The following is a 19245-nucleotide window of genomic DNA, read 5'->3' as shown; positions in this document are numbered from 1 at the left end:
GATCAAGTGATCACCCGCATTAAATGATGTTCACTGCCCACAATATAAGTACAAAGCTGACGGATTCTAAGCTGGCTATATAAGAAGATAATTTCGTGAAGTTAAATATACTAAAAGTTAAATATACTGTAAATAGCTGCTCGTAGAATTAAGAATTATAGATGAGACTATGGACAGGTATAGTAATTTAGGGACTTTTTATGCGGGCAAAGTTGCAGGCAACACGATGATCATTGGTGAAAATATTACCTACATTCAAAGATATATAAAAATATTTTGATTGTGACACCATCTAGCAAAAAACGTAAAGTAATTTGTAAATGTATCCGAACGCAAATCCGAACGGTTGATCGGCGGGCAAAAGGACTAGTATCTCTAAATGAATATACGTTTAAAAAGTTACAATCTCTTATCTATCAAAATATTTTCTACTTGATACGCGACGTATAAAAAACCTATTTTAGATCTAATTCAACCCATATTTTGCCATAATATCACGTTTATCAAGCAAATTTCGGCAAAAAAATCATCATGCAAGAAGGTAAGTTCATATTTATTCAATATTATGTGGTAAAACTTTATTTCGCGCGTAAATGGATGCTAATCAATTTGCCATAATGAAGTGTAAGGATTGTACGCGGCTTTACCCGTTTGAATCATACGCTAAACGAGATCCACAGTGACAGATCGCGGAAATATCCTTTCTGAACATTTGCAGGCCAAATAAAAAATTAACTTAGTAAATTCCCTGACAATCCAGCTCAAATATTTGCGTGCTTCGGAGTGTAGTAATTGCCAAAAGACCAGTTTTATTAAAAAGTCAACGTAACCTTCTAAAAAAGCAGCTTCTTATATGTAAATCCATTCTTAATGGTTTTTAGACGTTTGTGCAGAGATCGATATATTTTATACGTATTTTAGCGTGCAAGTCCTATTTTATCCGCTGAAATGTCAATATTGTAGTAAAGGTAAGATGAAAAAGCGTAAATAATTATCGGCATTCTGTTTTGATGTGAAACTTATTTTTTAGTTTAAGTATAGAATAAAAGTCGAAAGTGAGTAAGATGGAAATCAGTAATTAGATAAGAGAAACCGACTACAAACTAAGGTTTTTCTTCATGATATTTATCTAAAATTTCTTTCCACTGTTAGAATATTTGTCATTTGCACCAAATATTATTGAAAAGCCATGAATGATGCAATCTGAGGATCTAGAGTAAGGTCTAGAGAATGAATAGTCAATAAACATACCAAGATTAACAAGAGTAAGATGAAATAAGTATTGTACCATTGTATTAGAAGTAGCTCCTTGGTAAAATAATTCATCATTTTATCATATTAAAAAAATTGCATACATGTTTTTCCTTTCTGTATTTTGGCAGCTATCGCATTTGGCATTTAGTTTAATATTTCCTAAAATCATTATTTTTGATGTGTATACATGAGAGGACTTTCATTAAACTCATAAAATTTTTTTCAAGTCTCATGTATTTCACACTACAAAGGTGTCACCTATCTTTTTTCAAATTTCTGTTAACACCTGCTAATTCTCTCTATTCTGGTGCAAATGCACCCAGGCCACTCGCCATCACCTTCTTGGTTGTCCCAACCTTATTTTTATTAAACAAAAATGCCTTGCCCATATTTTGTAGTCATTCATGAAACCAATGTCACAGATCTCGAAGTTACTGGCGTATCGCGCAGCGGTCGCGTCCGTAAAAAGAGCTCAAAGCTGATGGATTTCGAGTCTCCGGACGACATAGAGACGCGGTTCCGTCGCCAGACACCTGTGAAGACTTACAGCTCGTTCCGCCATGAGGAACCGTATCAGGAACCGCCTCCGCAGCGGATGGAGGAGGCTGGCACGGCATCAGGGAGCGAATCAGACTATTATGAGAATACAGCCGATAATGCAGACAGGTAAGATATTTGTTCAAGTGGTGATCGCTTATTGTTGAGATGATGGATAGTCAATACCAAGTTGGTATTAAACCAGAACTCAAGGCATGGACTTAATTATATTATGTGTATTGACTATTTTGAGGAAATATACATGTTGAAGTTAGTTGACATTAATGTCAATTAAAGTGTTATGCGAAGATTAAATAACATAAATTTGGACTCAATAATTTCTGCTTACATTTAAACTTTCGTCAAGTAGTGGACAGAGTAGGATAGTGATGCAACGCTGGCGTTCCACTCTATGCGAAGTTTGAATGCAATGTTCAACGGCTCTATACGACATATTGACTAGAACATTATAACTGTTCACCTCCATTATCGAGTCGTCGTCCCACCACATTTGCTATGTGACTCAAGCATAACAGAAAGTAATATGTATAATATGTGACTAATTTATTCTAAATAATTGCTAACATTGGATAATAAAAATCTAAGCAATATCTCATCCCCTTTTAGCATGGAATCAGACAGTTCAGCCTCGGACGAAGGCACGACGCGCACTCCCGCCAATTCCTTGTATATGATGGAGAAAAGCACTAAGAAGAAACTGATAGTGAAAGATGGACGAGTGGTGGGCAGGGCTAAGGCTCAGAGGAAGGACAAGGGTAAGATGTGTTTAAATTACACTATAAAACATAGTATGACAAGTTTTTCCCTTATCAAGAGAAGGCAGTAGTGTAATTCAAAGTTTGCATATGCATTTAGACTAGCGGCAATATTTCAATAGATTTATATACATTTGATGCAAGTCTTGCAAGATACAATTTGTAGATGTAAGCATACCATGGTTTTTTCCACTGTAAAAATTTACTGAGTACTTCAACTTCTACAAGTTTTCTTGTTAATCTAAATCTCGCTTCAAACCTATGTGTTGTTAGCTATGTTGGGTCTTAGGTTACAAGTCTATTACGATTTACCGAACAACTGAAGACTTCCGGTTGATACTCGAGAGTGAACTGAATTTAACTTTACTTTAAAACGAGAGGATATTTATGTCTTCAAAGATATGCTTGTATTACATATAAATAATTATCTTTCACTTTAACGGTGGTTGAAAAGTTTGTCAGATAATATACTTAAGAATTATCCATAAGAATTTCGAAGGTATGTGAAGTCTGCCAAACTACACTGGTTCAGTGTGATGGACTAAGGTCTAAACCAATAGTAGAGGAGTCCCATGATCAATGATGAGATATGTATTATTACTAATTCTCCCATTTGTTCAAAAGGTAAAACCCGCATTACAGCGTACATGATGTGGGCTAAAGAAGCGCGCAACGAACTGCTCAGGAAACACCCTGACATGGACTTTTCTGCCATCTCCAAACGCCTCGGAGAGATGTGGTCCAATGTAAGTTTACAGGACATTGATTATTGATATAATTAGTTTATAGCAGGGTGTATACAGACTATACTTCCTGAGTGTCGACTTTAGGCTGTAAGGCCGGTGAAATTAACATAACCGTTCCATTAATCCCAGGTGGTGGTAGATATCGCGTTTTTTTCCGTAAAAAATATAGGGTGTATATAGACAAGTTTAAGACAGCCTTAAGGTTAATCTATCAAGAACAAAGTGCACAGAAGAAAACTTCAGATTACGCCGCAACAAATGAAAAGGCGCTCTTTAATACACTAGTTATTTCCACCCATTTTCTCGCGCCTATTTGGTTGCGCGGTTGTAATTTCAACATACCAACATTTTGAAATTACAACCGCATTCTTTAAGCTTCTTAAAAAAAGGCAAATAAAAATAACCTAACTACTGCCGAGAACAATATGTAAGAAGATTAAACAGTTATATGTAGTATATTCAATAATGCTAGATATATGCCGACTTTATCATTATACAACAGCTGCAGAATAAATGCCAATAGTTACGGCATACAAAAAACTAACTCATTCAGATACATCTACAATAAATTACAATTGTAATCATGTGTTAATTGTTCCAGGTAAATTACAATGAACGTTACTTGTGGAAGCGTAAAGCCAAGAGGTTCGCCATGCAGAAGGAACAGAGCAACCAAGTCACCAGCAAGATTATATCCAACCCGAGTAAGTACATTTGACATATACAAACATAGAAATAAAATAAAGCGTTCTGAGGGTTACTACTACCCTCCCCTATATCACTGTCTTATATAGTTACTTGACTGTTTACATCCTCAATAGAGTACTACGATTTAGTATAATATTTTGCATTTTCAATATAAATGGTATGTAGGCTAATTTATATGTTGTGGTGTGCAGTTGTCCGGCCCACGCACCCGGGCCCGGGCCGGCCGCCTGCCCGCGCGCCGCCCAAGCAACAGGCCGCGCCGCCCACGCCGCCCACACCGCCACAACACTCGCAGGCACTCGTCGTAAGTACATACTTGGACCGATTTATCTTATAATGGGTATAGTAATTGGATGTAGATGCGCAAAAAGGATCCAGTCCCCAAAATTACACTTTCGAGATAGTTAAGATTAAAGTTTAAATCATATTGATATTCTATTTTGTATTTTGTTAATAAAAAGTTGAAATTAACATATTTTGACTAAAATGTTTTTACTAATGAAAAACAGACCTTATAGACCCAAAGTAATCTAGCATACTCGGCCCATTTTCGACCATACTGTGGGTTGGATCCTTATTGCGTATCTACGTCCAATTTAGGTCTACTAATGCATTTATAAGTTTGTGATGATTCTCAAACAAACCATTAAACCAGATGCTTGCCATTCAGTACAATAAGTAAATATCTATGTTTGATCATTATTGTCAGCCGGCATCAAGTAGCTCATCGACTCAGGCGGGCGTGTACCGCGTGACAGGGTGTGGAGCGGCTGACGTGGCGGCCCACCTGCGCCTGCTGGGAGAGAGCCTCGCCATCATCGGCGCCAGGCTTAAGGAGCATGAGGTATGTGACACTTGATTATATTAATATGCCACTAACTATAAATCCTCATACTTCTTATGGCATGGGCAAGTGACTCCTCTACACCTGACGTAAAGTGTCGTCTTTCACTATGTATATGATTCAAGGATTTAGCACTAACTACAAAGATCTTGGAATTAAAGCTTAAAATTTTTGTTACAAATTTTAAAAGGCCGTAAGCGGTGACTGATTACAAAATGACACCGAGAGACTCACAGCATGTGTATACGTGAACATGAACGTATATGTGAACAAGAAATAATAATTGTTGTGTCGCAGGGTCAGATCGCGGTGTCTGGTTCAGTGTCGGTACTGCTGGACACACTGCTGTGCTCGCTGGCGCCGCTGCTGAGCGTGTGCCGCGCCGTGCCCGCCATCGCACCGCCGGCGCGCCTGCTGCAGGACACGCTGCACAATATCGCGTACATCATGCCCGGACTGTAGGCGTGTCGCTCGGGAAAAATGACCATGGCATCAGCATTATATCAACACGGACAAAATGTCCACGCGGACATATCAGTACGGACAACATGTCCATACGTCAGTCTTGGTTCTAAAATAAACTAAAAATAAAGAGTTGTTAGATCTCGGTAATGTGTAGACTCTTCGTAAGTCTATTCATATATGAAGTTAGATTTTTAGGTATTTTTCGAATTGTCTATTACTATGATGTGACTAAAATATATACAATGACCTTTCTTCTCTTTCTCTTGTATGTTTAACATAAGATACATATTAAATAAAAAAATATAGTATTCTTTATTTATGTATAAGGGACATTTTAGAGGTGTGTTAGTATTAGGCTCTGATTTTAAGTAATTGATTTCTAGAGGGATATTTGCCCTGGCCAAAGCTCACAGTGCAGTATAAAGGCTAAAAGAGGCCGCGAATATTTCTCGTTCTCTTCCCCTTCTGTCATCTTAAAAAGTTTCCACCCACCATCTCCTTACTCACTCTCCATCGAATTGCTGCGGTTGCCAAGTCGTCAAATCACTGGTATCTCAATAGCAAGCAACTTTATAATCGCATTAGTTGTCCCATAAATAAAAAAAATATATAAGTGCGTATAAACTTTTTTCATTTGATCTGAGGTATGGCATAATTATACTTTGGATTAATGATTGGTTCGGTTGAACTAATTTAATATATTGAAGATTGAAGTAGTACTATGTTTAAGGCCTTTCTATCCATACTGTCTAAGACAATGTCTTGTTTGTAATTAAACTAAGAATTTGTGTAATAAAGGGCATTAAAATATTATTTATATGTATTATTTTAACCAATTCCTAATGACATACAAAATTTATATAATTCAAGAAAACTTATATGGTTAAGAAATAAAAAACGCATCAAATACAAAACACGGTATATTTACTAATTTTATAGGAAAACAATATTTACATCATAGAATTAAGCTAAGGAGAACCCCTATACACGTGGCAGTAAGTGAACAGTTTTAATGTTTTATGAGTGAACTGAAATCTATACTATTATATAAAGCTGAAGAGTTTGTTTGTTTGTTTGTTTGTTTGAACGCGCTAATCTCAGGAACTACCGGTCCAAACTGAAAAAATATTTTTGCGTTGGATAGCCCTTTATTCGTGGAGCGCTATAGGCTATATATCATCACGCTATACCGAATAGGAGCGGAGCGGTAATGGCTAATCTCAGGAAATACCGGTCCAAACTGAAAAAATCTTTTTGCGTTGGATAGCCCTTTGTTCGTGGAGTGCTATAGGCTATATATATATCATCACGCTATACCCATTAGGAGCGGAGCAGTAATGGCTAATCTCAGGAACTACCGGTTCAAATTGAAAAAATATTTTTGCGTTGGATAGCCCTTTGTTTGTGGAGTGCTCTAAGTTATATATCATCACGCTATGACCAATAGGTGCGGAGCAGTAATGAAACATGTTGCAAAAACGGGGACAGTTTATTAGTTTTGAGAGCGTCCGTTGCGTGCGCTGCGTAAACGGTTAAAGTTATGCAACAATGATGTATGACGGGATTGTTCCTCTTAAAAAGTTCTAAAAAATATATTATAAAACAAAGTCCCCCGCTGCATCTGTCTGCCTGAACGTGTTAAACTCAAAAAGTACCCAACGTATTAAGATGAAATTTGGTATGGAGACAGTTTGAAACCCTGGGAAGAACATAGGCTCCCGGGAAACTACTACTTTTATAACGGAAAACTTTAGCCTAAAAAACTTCATAACTCGGGCGGAGCCGCGGGCAAAAGCTAGTATAATATATACCTAAGTAATCCACACAAAGGCAGATGTGTAGATATCGTTAGATTCTAGCTGCGCTTCCCTAACCTTCCTCGCGCGATTTATGCGCTTGCGCATATCGCCACATCTTGCATTCCAACCATCCGAAACAACGTTAATAAAATTCGGATACCGACCGAAACAATCGATCTCTTTGACTCATTAAATACAACGACGTTTACACGACATTAATAAGTCGATGTATTAAGTAATGTAGACGAATTAACATTAACCAAATTATTACAATTATGCTAAGTCTTAAATCTCTTTATAAAAATGAACATGACTCGGGAACCTCCATTATACTTATTGTACGGTCTAGGTTCAGCACCATACACCTTATAGTTTGTTTTGATGATGATATGATAAAGAACAACACTTGATATAAATGAACGACAGTTTATTGATATAAACTTAACACTATAAAATGTTAATGATGGGATGAGACTGATTGTTTATTGATAATTGCTTGATATGAGCACGCGCGGCTTGTTGCTCAGCGGTACGCGAACTGAAGCTAGAAGTATCGATATTTGCGTAATAGAATAAATTGCTGAGAGTGCAAATTTGTACGGTTGCACCGTACATGCTCCCGAGGGAAAGATGAGGAATGACTTGTTAATATGATTTAATGATACAAGATGATTTACAATTTTAATTAAATCTAAGGGTTAGTATATGATAACAAGTGAAACCCGACAATTATGTTGAATCGAATTCCTTAAAACTAACACTTTTGCTCACAATAGGCGATGTAGCCTTATCGACACTTGCACTTATTGTGTTATCACTCACAACACTCACTACACTATCACTATCACGACGACGACCCGACCAGGACACGCCCGGCTGGATAGCTGGTCTCGACGTGACGTCTTTGCGCCGGCACTTCTGGAACTGTCTCCATGCGGCTGCTACACCAACCAATGCCAATATCACCACAATAATATATATAGCAGCATAATGATGAATATCATGACTTGATACATCATTCAAAATTGGCACTTCTTGCTTCATATTATTTATTTGTTTCTCAATAGCTGACAACCTTCTATGATGGTCGGCTACATCAGTAGCATTTAGAGCAATGTTTTCTATATGAGGCAAAGAAATATTGATTATGTTGTTAATCGGATTAATATTCGGCGTTAAGAGTTTATGTTCTAGGACTATTTTTGTTTGATCTTGCTTATGTGTATATACAGTAAATTCTTTAGATTTGATGAGACAACCATGACCTACCGTCAACAACCCAGCGTTCGATAGTTGTAACCCAGTAATTTGATCTTCGCATATCAGTTTCAAGCGGCACTCGTTACAGCAAAAATACAAATATGATTCCGATGTATGTAGCTTTGTCATTTGATCAGTACACCTGTTCTTGATAATTGTACATTCAGACGGGTTCGTTTCTGTCTTGCACATAAATGAATCATCGGTCATTCGATACTCGGGTGTCTTGATGTGACATAACAATTGTATCATTCCTAACTCTAGACACGACGATATATCCTTCTCAGTCATTGATAAAAATGTGTCCCTTTTTAAACTAATTGCTGTATATTCCGATATAGGTGAAATCTTAATCATCTGTTCATCTAGTTTGCGAGGGATGGGAATCATTTGAAATATTTCGTAACTGTCCCGACTGATAAGCGGTATTTTGATTTCTAATAAGATATATTTCTTAGTGATTCTTGCCCGTATCTTCATGAGGTTATATATTTGTGTAAAATCAGCATTTTCAACTGGTAACGCATAATCCTTTGGTAATTGCCCAGATATGATGTTTAATTCATGCCACAATTGATATGGTGACAGAAGATGAAAATTTACTTTCCCATTAAAAATATTCGTGACAGTATCCAATAAATTATCTTGTATGCGCTTCAAATTATTTAAAATGTCCTTTGCTATGAATGCTGTCATAACAAATTCATTTATTAATAAATTGTCTTGTACTTTGGATTTTAACACGTCGACGAAGTTTTCTATGCCGAGTAATTTCTGATGAATTTGTTTATGGTGTTTCTCCATGACGCTTTCCATTCTTCTGAGTAAATTAAATTGTGCTTCAATGACAGACGTCTGATTCTTCCATAATAATGCTAAATGATTTTCATTGTCTTTGATAAATTTAATATCTTGTTCATATTTTTCAGCGAAACGCTCGTCCAATACCCCGAACAGGCTGTTAGCGACGTATCCTATTCCATTGATAAGACCGCGGCGCGAGCGCGCGCGCGGTGTGAACTGCTGACTTAACAACATTTCATTGTAATGTTGTAGTTCCATATGATCGTGACGTAAAAATGATATGACGTCGATGCAATGTGAGCTTCCCTTTATAGCAGAACATAATTTATCCAAGTAGGTCATATATTTATTGAATGTTTCAAATCCATTCCAATAGGGATCCATTTCATAGTAAACTATTAAATTCCAGTCATCTCTAATAAGGTGCATGTCCTTTATTTTGTCAAAATATATTGAGCGATTTGATTTTAATTCCGTTATGTTATAAGCTCCATGGACGTCTGATATTAACGTTATAACGAGTAAAAATAAATACATAAGCGTAGCGAAGCTAAATCCATTAACATTCGGTGTTTTTGTCTGCCCATCCTCGACCTTCGCTGGTGATAGTTGCTCCTTTGACTTATATACACTCTCATCTTTCGTAGGTAAGATTGATAACTTGACGACAGGTCTTTTTATGACGCCGTTCTTGGTTTTAACTGATACGACCCTGACGTAACCATCCTTCCCGGGGTGGCATTCCACTACTCGTCCTAACGCCCATTTGCCCGGCGGTAGGTTAGCATCGTGTATGATGACGATATCATTTATGTTGACATTATATTGTGGTTGTCGCCACTTACTTCTTGATGACAACTGAGTCAGATATTCCATACGCCATCTCTTCCATGTATCTTGGAAGATCTTCTCAGTTAGTTGCCACCTTGTTCTCTCGTCATTTTCTGACTTGATGATAGTTAACTGGGGTCCACTTGCTAAGAAATGAGACGGTGTTAAATAGTCGATGTCATTCGGGTCTTCAGTTATAGCACAGAGGGGTCTGGAATTTAAACAACCTTCTAGTTGTGATAAAATAGTAGAAAACTCTTCATAAGTGAGTTTTTGATCACCCACTACACGTTTTAAATGATGCTTCAGGCTTTTTACTGCTGCTTCCCAAAGCCCTCCTGCACTCGGCCATGATGGTGCATTGAAATGCCACTCTATTTGCATTTCACTAATCTCCGTGTAAAATTCCTTTGATAATATTGATGCAATATTAAATTCCCTTTCTAGTATTTTGTTAGCGCCAACGAAGTTGGTTCCATTGTCACTGTAAATATGACGCGGAGAACCTCTTCTTGCGGCTAATCTTCTAAGGGCTGCTATGAACGAAGACGATGATAGATCGGACATTAGCTCAAGATGAATTGCCTTCGTTGCCATGCATACGAACACCGCCACGTAGCCTTTGGTGCACTTTATGCCACGGCCTTTGCTTGATTTTATATCTACAAATCCGGTGTAGTCTACGCCGGTATGATAAAATGGTCGTGTAGGATTTGTTCTGGCTTCAGGTAGATCTCCCATGAGCTGGACGATTTTACTCGGATTATGTCTCGCGCATAGGACGCATTGACGTATACGTTTCTTTACTGCTCGATTGCCACCAATTATCCAGTATTGCTGCCTGAGCCATGATAGTGTGAGACGAGCTCCGCCATGAAAGGTTGACCTGTGGGCTTGATCAATTAATAATTCCGTGAGATGACCGCTGTGTGGAATTATCATCGGATGCTTCATGTTCTCACTTAAGTTGCTATTTCTGAGTCTGCCGCCAACCCGCAACAAACCTTTGCTATCCAAAAATGGATTTAAATTTATCAATTTGCTATTTGATCTAAGTTTCCCATTATTTTGAAGGTCATTAAGGTCTTCCGCAAACTCAGTTAATTGTATTTCTATGATGATTTTAAGTTTTGCTGTTTCCAACTCCTGTACTGTAAGATATTCCGGCTTGATCTTGTTTTTTGTTATTGTACGTAATATCCACGCCAATACTCGAGTGAGTCGAGTAAAACTGCTGTGCTTGCTTATAATTTCTGTAATAATACTCGAGTGTGTGTTAATTATTGTTGCTACGTTGGTTTGTTTCAATTGTTTTATTTCTAAATCAGTATGATAAGCTGTTTGCACTGTTTGATTTAAATGATTAGATGAGGATAGCCAGCTGGGACCACGCCACCACAAAGAGTGTTCCTGTAACTGCTTTACAGTAAGTCCGCGGCTAGCACTATCTGCTGGATTATCTCCTGACTTGATATAGCGCCAACACGTCGGGATCATAGTTTCGGTGATCTTTTTCACTCTGTTAGCTACAAAGGGCTTCCAGCGGTTAGGCTGTCCTTGCAACCAACCCAATACAGCTGTTGAATCGCACCAACCATAAACTTCTATTTTATGTGACTCAAGGCTTTGCACGACCTTAAGCATTAATTGTGAGAGCAAATGAGCTCCACATAATTCCAATCTTGGTAATGATGTGCTATTTGATTTTTCCTTTGTTGATTTGTTGGTTGGAACTAATTTTGTTTTGCTGCTAACAGAGTCACTATTCCCTTGTCTTGCTGCTCTATTCGTGCATAAACAACACATGCATACGCCTTCATAGAAGCATCACAAAATCCGTGTAGTTGAATGCAGGTTTGCTCTCCAGTTCCTATCCATCTCGGAATGATAATTTGATTAATGTTATTAATGTCTGATCTTAATTTCATCCATTCACTGTGTAAATTATCCGAAATATGATCGTCCCACTTAAGATCTGCTAACCATACGTTTTGAAAAAGCAATTTAAGTTGTAAAATAACTGGAGCAAGCCAGCCCAATGGGTCAAATATTTTTGAAATTTCGGCTAACAACATTCTTTTTGTGAGTCGTGATGATGTTTGCGCGGACATTTTACACTGAAATGTGAATGTATCAAGTTTCGCATTCCATGCTATTCCCAGTGCCTTGGTGGATTCTTGATGCTTAAATTCGAATGATTCTTGACCAATTGAAGATGTGCTGACGTTTTCTAACAACTGCATGTTGTTAGAAGACCATTTGCGTAGGTTGAACCCACCTGCTTTGAGCAATGAAATAAGGTCAGACTGAAGTTTTTTCGCGGAGCTGATGCTGAAGTCACCACTAAGAAGGTCATCCATGTAGAATTGTTCTTCTAAGACTTTGGCTGCTTTGGGAAAGCGTTGTCGTTCATCGCTTGCTAATTTCTTGAGAGTCATCATTGCAAGAAAAGGTGCTGATTTCGTACCGTATGTAACGGTCGCTAGCTGATAATCTCGCAAAGTCTGCTCCGGCGACTCACGCCACACGATTTGTTGATAATGTTGGTCATTAGGATGTATCATAATTTGTCGAAACATCTTCTCTATGTCCGCTGTAAATGCGTAAGGATAGAGTCTCCACTTCAATATTAATGAGAACAAATCTTGCTGGAGATTTGGACCGCGATACATAACGTCGTTTAAACTGATACCCGATGACGTTTTCTGCGATGCGTTGAAAACAACGCGCAATGACGTTGTTGTCGATTCAGCACGCTGTACGCAGTGGTGTGGTAAATAATAATTGCATGTATTAGGTCCACGTGCCTTGTGCATATGACCTAAATTAATATATTCGCTGATGAATGCCTTATACTCTTTAGAAATATTTTCTTGCCTTTCAAATTTTCGCTCCAATTGATGAAATTGCGCAACAGCTTTCGGTCTTGATAACCCTAACTTCTCATCTGCGTCCGGATGCAAGGGTAAACGCACAACGTATCTTCCGTCTGATTGACGAGTTGTTGTAGACTCGTAGAGCTGCACACATTGCTGATCTTCTGCTGACATGTTGATGTCCTCTGATACACCTTCCATGGACCAGAATTTATGAACATCCTCCAAATTAATTTTAACCACATTGCATTGATAAGATTTAACGCTGCCAAACAATATCCATCCGAATCGCGTTTGCTGTGCGACCGTCATAGATTCGGTGTCCTTTATAACACCTGCTTGTATGATACACGAGTATACATCTACGCCCAATAAGACATCAATCGGGCGACTAATGTTAAAATCGGGATCCGCTAATTGTAGATTTTCAATATATGACCACGACGGTTTTGCAAATGATTTGTTAGGCAAATTGTTCACCAGATTATTCATGATAAATGCATCAGTGTATAATGTATACTCTTTGTTATATAATGATGATAGTTTGATATTGATGATACCCTTGCAATTATTTTCTTGAGCTCCAACGCCGAAAATTATGCCTTTACAATATTTTCGGGGTAACTTTAATCGCTGAGCTGCATTCTCAGAAATTAGGGAGGTCTGAGACCCTTGATCAATTAGGGCGCGCATAGTAAGGTAAGTACCATCCGCTGCTTGGATTTTAACTTCTGCTGTTGCTAACAAAATTTCTCCAGAATTTTCCATTAAAACATTGCACTGTGTTTCTGTTGTTTAGGCAAATTTGCATCGACATGCGTCAATGCGCTGTTACTTGACGATTGCCTCACCATTGTACCTAAGGTGTCATGTAACAGCGTGTTATGATTACCCTGACATTTTCGACAAGATTTATTGGAAAAACATTCCTTACCGTTATGATTATGTAGGCAATTCTTGCATAGTGACAATTTATTCACTGTTTTTTGTTTCATATCCGCCGTGTATTCTAGAAATGTTTTGCAGTGGAAAATTCCGTGGTCTAAATTGCATACTGGACATTTGTTTCCATGTGGCATTTTATATGCGTTATTGGATTGATTTTTATTAACATTGCATGTTTTATAAAAATTTGCTTTTGATAGAGTTCGACGTTGATGGTTCTGATTGATATGATGTTTTCACACCTGGATTACGTTTAGATGATTCCAATGACGTAAACTTGCTCTCAAGAAATTCTAGGAAATAGCTCAATGATGGTAGTTCTCTGGAAGTCTTTAGCGATTCTATATAATCGTTGTGAGTAGTTACATCTAGCTTTTGACATAGGAGATAAACAATCATAGGGTCCCAACTGCTGATGTCAACACCTAGGCTCTTGATGGCATTAAGGCACTCCTTTGATGTATCGTGGATAGTCTTGATGGCCTTTGCAGATTTTTGCTGGATTGTAGGAAGACCGAAAAGAATATCCATATGGGAATTGAAAATTAATTTTTGGTTATCGAAACGATGGTTTAATATCTCCCAGCTTATGTCATAATTTTCTGTACTGATGCGCAAATGCTTGATTAATTTCTCCGCCTCACCCCTCAACTTGCTCTTCAAAAATTGCATTTTTTGCGCTTTAGAAATCGTATTATTATTATGGATGGTTTCAACGAATAAATCCTTGAATGTCACCCAAGAATGATAATTGCCATGAAACGTTGGAATATCCATAACAGGTGTTGATTTTTCTTTATAATTTTGCGACCACATCTTGCTATTGATATCTTTCTTGAGATCGTAATAAGTCCGCTCGTAGTTGGTATATGCATTTTCATACTCCTGGTTAGATTCTTCTAACTCACTGTCGATTTCCCAGTGAAGAGTATCGATGACTGACCAACGCGACTCAATTGTCTTAAGAATGTCTTCGAATTCCCATTTCTCAGTGGCGGACTCCACGTCTACCAAGGAAATGACACGCTGAAAAGCTTTGAAATTACTTTTTTGCTTACGTAATAGTTCTTGAGTTTTGGAATTTGTTCCACGTGTCTGAGGTATAGAGGGTTGAAAAGATGTTCCTTGAACTGACATGGGTGTTGCTGGTTTTAAGACCGGAGTTGTCGGTCTCGATTCACCGTGATAATTTTCTATAACTGATTTGATTGTCTCATACCTATCTTTTGCAAGGTCATATTGATTATTAGTAAAATAAGAATGTCCCTTAACACCTAAATTACATAGTTGCATGTGATTAGCTTGGAACTCCTTCCAATAATTTTCTAAAGTCTCTAATCTACGCCTGATATAATCCTTAGTTTTCTATCGGCACCATCTTTTTAAAGTTGGTGTACAGTTGCTCAATGCCTACTAACAATAGGGGACCGGACTCATTTTTGTTCTTTATTATTATCAAATATTTACGTTATATAAATTATAACATAGAAAGAATTATTTAAATCCGGTAAAAATCAACAAGTCATAAGTCTTTCAATTTCGGTAGAAGGGGCAAGTAACGAGAAACAGAAAAGAGGCGCAATACCCACGTGTGACGTCATCGGGCATTACGACGCGTGCAAAGAAAGGGATGAAGCGATATCCCCACATCGCGCCCACTTCGGCACTTAGTAATATTTGAAATATGAATTACAGGCTCATTTTTAACCAATTTTAATGCAGTTTTCGCAGCAGGGTTTCTTTTTAGTATTATTAACCATTACATATAGAATAATGTACAAAATCAATCACAGGACGGTCCCCTATTGCTGCTGATTTTCTATTAGAGACTCCATGATGCTGTTGCTATGATATTTCAAATTAGAAAGATCTTACTTGAATATCTGATGGTCGTGCTGTCTCCGACAAAGAAGACTGATGAATCCTGCTGCTAATGATCTGCTATCCGGCTCGAAGGACCAAAAGATGTACGGTCTAGGTTCAGCACCATACACCTTATAGTTTGTTTTGATGATGATATGATAAAGAACAACACTTGATATAAATGAACGACAGTTTATTGATATAAACTTAACACTATAAAATGTTAATGATGGGATGAGACTGATTGTTTATTGATAATTGCTTGATATGAGCACGCGCGGCTTGTTGCTCAGCGGTACGCGAACTGAAGCTAGAAGTATCGATATTTGCGTAATAGAATAAATTGCTGAGAGTGCAAATTTGTACGGTTGCACCGTACACTTATTAAATACAATAAGGCCTTCTAATTGATATTAGACGCGGCGACTAATCGTGGACTACAAATTTACTTGGCAATGTATTCCCTTACATACTAATATATAGAATTTATTAAATTTCTTACCAGATCTTTAAAACAATATACAGGGTTTTTGAAATTACCTTACTAAGTAAAACCACATACTTTTCTTGAAAATAACACTACAGTCGATGTAAAATAAAGTGTGGTTTCGAACAAAATGTAATTAAACTTCTATACGCTTTAATGCCACTTCTGTTACTCTAAGAGAATTCGGTGCAGCGGCAAAATAACACTTTCAGTCAGACATGCGCTCACGCACACGCCATATTCACTAAACTACAAACAAGCAGAAAAATAAATAAGGATTTTTAGTAAAAATATTCTTTATAAATGGATGATTTTTGGTACAATGTTAACAGAGGTAAAGACGAGTATGTGGTTTTATTTGATAATGTTAAATGACCCAGTATAGTGTACGAAGCTAATTAAGCAATATCAAGCCGAATTGTGCGTAGCTGAGCTGTCTACTACGATCAACTATTATTGTGCGGGTTTTGCACATATTGCAAATGAACATGTGATTTCATACTACTTAAGTAAGTTAGCGTACAAACACCGTCGCGTTCATATAACGCGTAACAAAGCAGTGATAGTAACAAGCTTCTTTTATTTGTACTAATATTAGCTAAATACAGACCAGCATTGCTCAATATCATTGTGGTGGCTGACATTTTAACTTACGAATAATACATATTGTATTTGTACAAATTTAACTAGTATTCGATAAAAACATTAACTAACTCCGTCGCCCATCTTCGCCTTGCCCTTTTCTTACTTGTGCCAATTTTATAAATGTTTGCTTAATAGCCATTGTATCCACGTATCCTGGCTCTGCACGATGTCTTCCACTTCAAAGGCCCTTTACAAAAGCCGTCTGCGACAATTGGGTGCTCCGCAGTAACAATACAGGACCTTTCCGGGCACGGAGCCCACGTCGTAGTTGTAGTTCCAGGTGAGCTCGGTGCCGGCGCGGATGTGGCTCAGCGCGAAGAACGCCACCCACGGGAACCGCGGGTCGTGCGTGTCCACGAACACGTTCTGCACGAAAACGTTGGGCGAGCAGGAATGCTGCAACAACATGAGAGAGATAGCTTTGTCCGGGATAAAAAGTAGCCATATCCTTCTCAAGATCTCAAACTATCCACACCATATTTCGTCGAAGTTACTGCAGTGGTATAGCCGCACAAGCGTGATATGGAGACAGAGTTACTGTCGTATTTATAAGTATTGATATAAGTAAACTATGGATTTAAATGAACTGCATAAAAATATATTTGATATGGTACGTCGCTTATTAGACTACACTGCGATACCACCAGATCCAATGTAGTATTAGAGTTTTGAGAATTGTTTGCTGTGATGGAGATGATGACTAAAGCCCTGTGACACTCACGTTGAGGTACCGTCCGATGTTGCCCTGCACCTTGGCGTCCATGATGTAGCACGCCTCGTCTCGGCCGAAGTGCGCGCGCACCGACCTGCACAAACCGCGTGTTTAGAACACCGCCGAATAGCATTTCGTATTAACATAAATTAATATTATACCATATTTACCTGTATTTGGGTACATATTCATTTGCACCCATACCAGCCTGTGCGGTGAATCTGGAAGGTTCCCTCACTGCAAACAATAAGGGTAAAGTTGCAACTATTTGTTTTTTTTTTCGTCCACACGTATTTCCATTAGGGTAGTTACCATGAATTACCGCGATAGACCTTGAATAGACCACGGGTAGACCATCTACCATAAATTTTTCCAGTTTTAGTCGATAATAAAGGTGCAAGTATAATATACCTGTTTTTAGCACCATTTGTACCACGTGACTACTGGATTATCTACACACATCTTTTATCTCTAAAGGAAGGTACTTATTCGTCCCATATGATAGGTGGCGATCATATTGCCATGTCAGACACAAATTCTTTTATTATACACCTGCCTCTGTCCTCTCTACACCACCCCAAGGTTGACTGGGAGAGAATGCCCATGACATTAAGTCCGCCTGTATACCATGTGTACAAAGTGTAAAATAAATAAATAAAATTCCAGACTTCTACTAGATTCACACATAGGTTACTCTTTATCCTGGTAATTTATGGGAAAATAATAGAATTTATTAATCGGATTTGTTTTAAATAGATGGCACTAATGTCGTGCTGTTTTAAGGACTTTTCTAACGGGAATCATTTTTCATGCAGATCAAGTCGCGACCAACACTTATATTATTACATACCTTCTTCATCGTCACTAATAGTGATACAATCTTCATCCGCATTCTCTTCCTTCGAAATTGGCTTCTCTTCTTTCTTCTCTGGATCTTCGTTTTTCTTCTCTTCTTGGTCTTTCTTTTTGGCGCGCTTGCGCAATCGTTTGCTATTGATATATGTAGGTAGATTAGTTTTTATTTGTAAACCTATGCTTATCCTAGCTAAGTGGTTACGTAAAAGCATCCATTATTACGGAGTTCCGTTCATGACATATTATAGGTTTATCGACAAATTTAGTGCAACATTTATTCTTGGTCAAATGAGTGTTTTTTGAGTTGTTAAATGCTGTTCATCACATCAGGGTACAAATAGAAGATCTTACCGATTTCATCGGCTAAATACACTGCCTCCAGGTCAAAGTATAAGTTGATACATAATAACTACTTTAGGTCAGAAGTTCCATACCATCAGACTAATGAATTAATTACCACCACATGTGAACACTTGGTCGGAGTTCAATCAGTAAATTAACAAAATAATTACCAGATCGAAACACTTGGTCAGAGTAGAATCAGTAATTCAATAACCATTATAACGAAAGGCTGAGGGCGAGTGGAGATCAGAAATTGAATGGCGAATATTGGTGGGAAGTGGGGATGTATGAAGGAGACAGTACAAAGAGAGCCAAAGGCCTTGAAGGATCTTCCTCAATAAGTTAAAACAACTCACTTAAACTCCACGTGTACCCTGTGGTCTGAAGTCGTCGTCCTGCTCTTCGTCTTGGGCACCTTCTCGTCTTCCTCAGAAGACGCCTCCTCATCAGACGAGGTCTTCTCGTCTTCCTTCTTACTCTCCTTCTGTGAAATGCA

The 19245-nt window shown here is 38.0% G+C and overlaps 2 protein-coding genes across 3 annotated transcripts in view; one reads left to right on the top strand and one right to left on the bottom strand.

Moving 5' to 3' along the window:
* The first annotated feature begins 345 nt into the window (after nt 1–345).
* On the top strand, nt 346–6143 carry LOC115456214 (HMG box-containing protein 4). Of its 2 annotated transcripts, none has more exons than XM_030185180.2 (8): nt 346–541; nt 1677–1920; nt 2419–2567; nt 3192–3313; nt 3915–4017; nt 4213–4325; nt 4731–4865; nt 5163–6143. In XM_030185180.2, the coding sequence occupies exons 1-8, from the start codon at nt 532–534 to the stop codon at nt 5325–5327; spliced, it is 1041 nt and encodes a 346-aa protein (XP_030041040.1). In that variant the 5' UTR covers nt 346–531; the 3' UTR covers nt 5328–6143. The 2 variants fall into 2 exon arrangements, with proteins under 2 accessions (XP_030041040.1, XP_030041041.1); XM_030185181.2 differs by lacking the exon at nt 346–541 and adding an exon at nt 634–968.
* A 10516-nt stretch (nt 6144–16659) lies between these two features.
* The window catches only part of LOC119191033 (histone-lysine N-methyltransferase eggless-like), a 10170-nt gene continuing 7584 nt past the window's right edge, over nt 16660–19245 (bottom strand). Inside the window, exons 4-8 of the mRNA XM_037444782.1 lie at nt 19106–19233; nt 18403–18593; nt 17723–17789; nt 17562–17646; nt 16660–17236 (exon numbers count right to left, since the gene is read on the bottom strand). Of these exons, the coding sequence (XP_037300679.1) occupies nt 17030–17236; nt 17562–17646; nt 17723–17789; nt 18403–18593; nt 19106–19233 (678 nt within the window). The 3' untranslated portion in view covers nt 16660–17029. The remainder of the gene's footprint in view (nt 17237–17561; nt 17647–17722; nt 17790–18402; nt 18594–19105; nt 19234–19245) is intronic.

The sequence above is a fragment of the Manduca sexta genome, chromosome 28 (assembly GCF_014839805.1).
Source record: "Manduca sexta isolate Smith_Timp_Sample1 chromosome 28, JHU_Msex_v1.0, whole genome shotgun sequence".
Lineage (NCBI taxonomy): Eukaryota > Metazoa > Arthropoda > Insecta > Lepidoptera > Sphingidae > Manduca > Manduca sexta.
The sequence above is the reverse complement of the archived record's forward strand: the minus strand, read 5'-3'. Positions and strand labels throughout refer to the sequence as shown.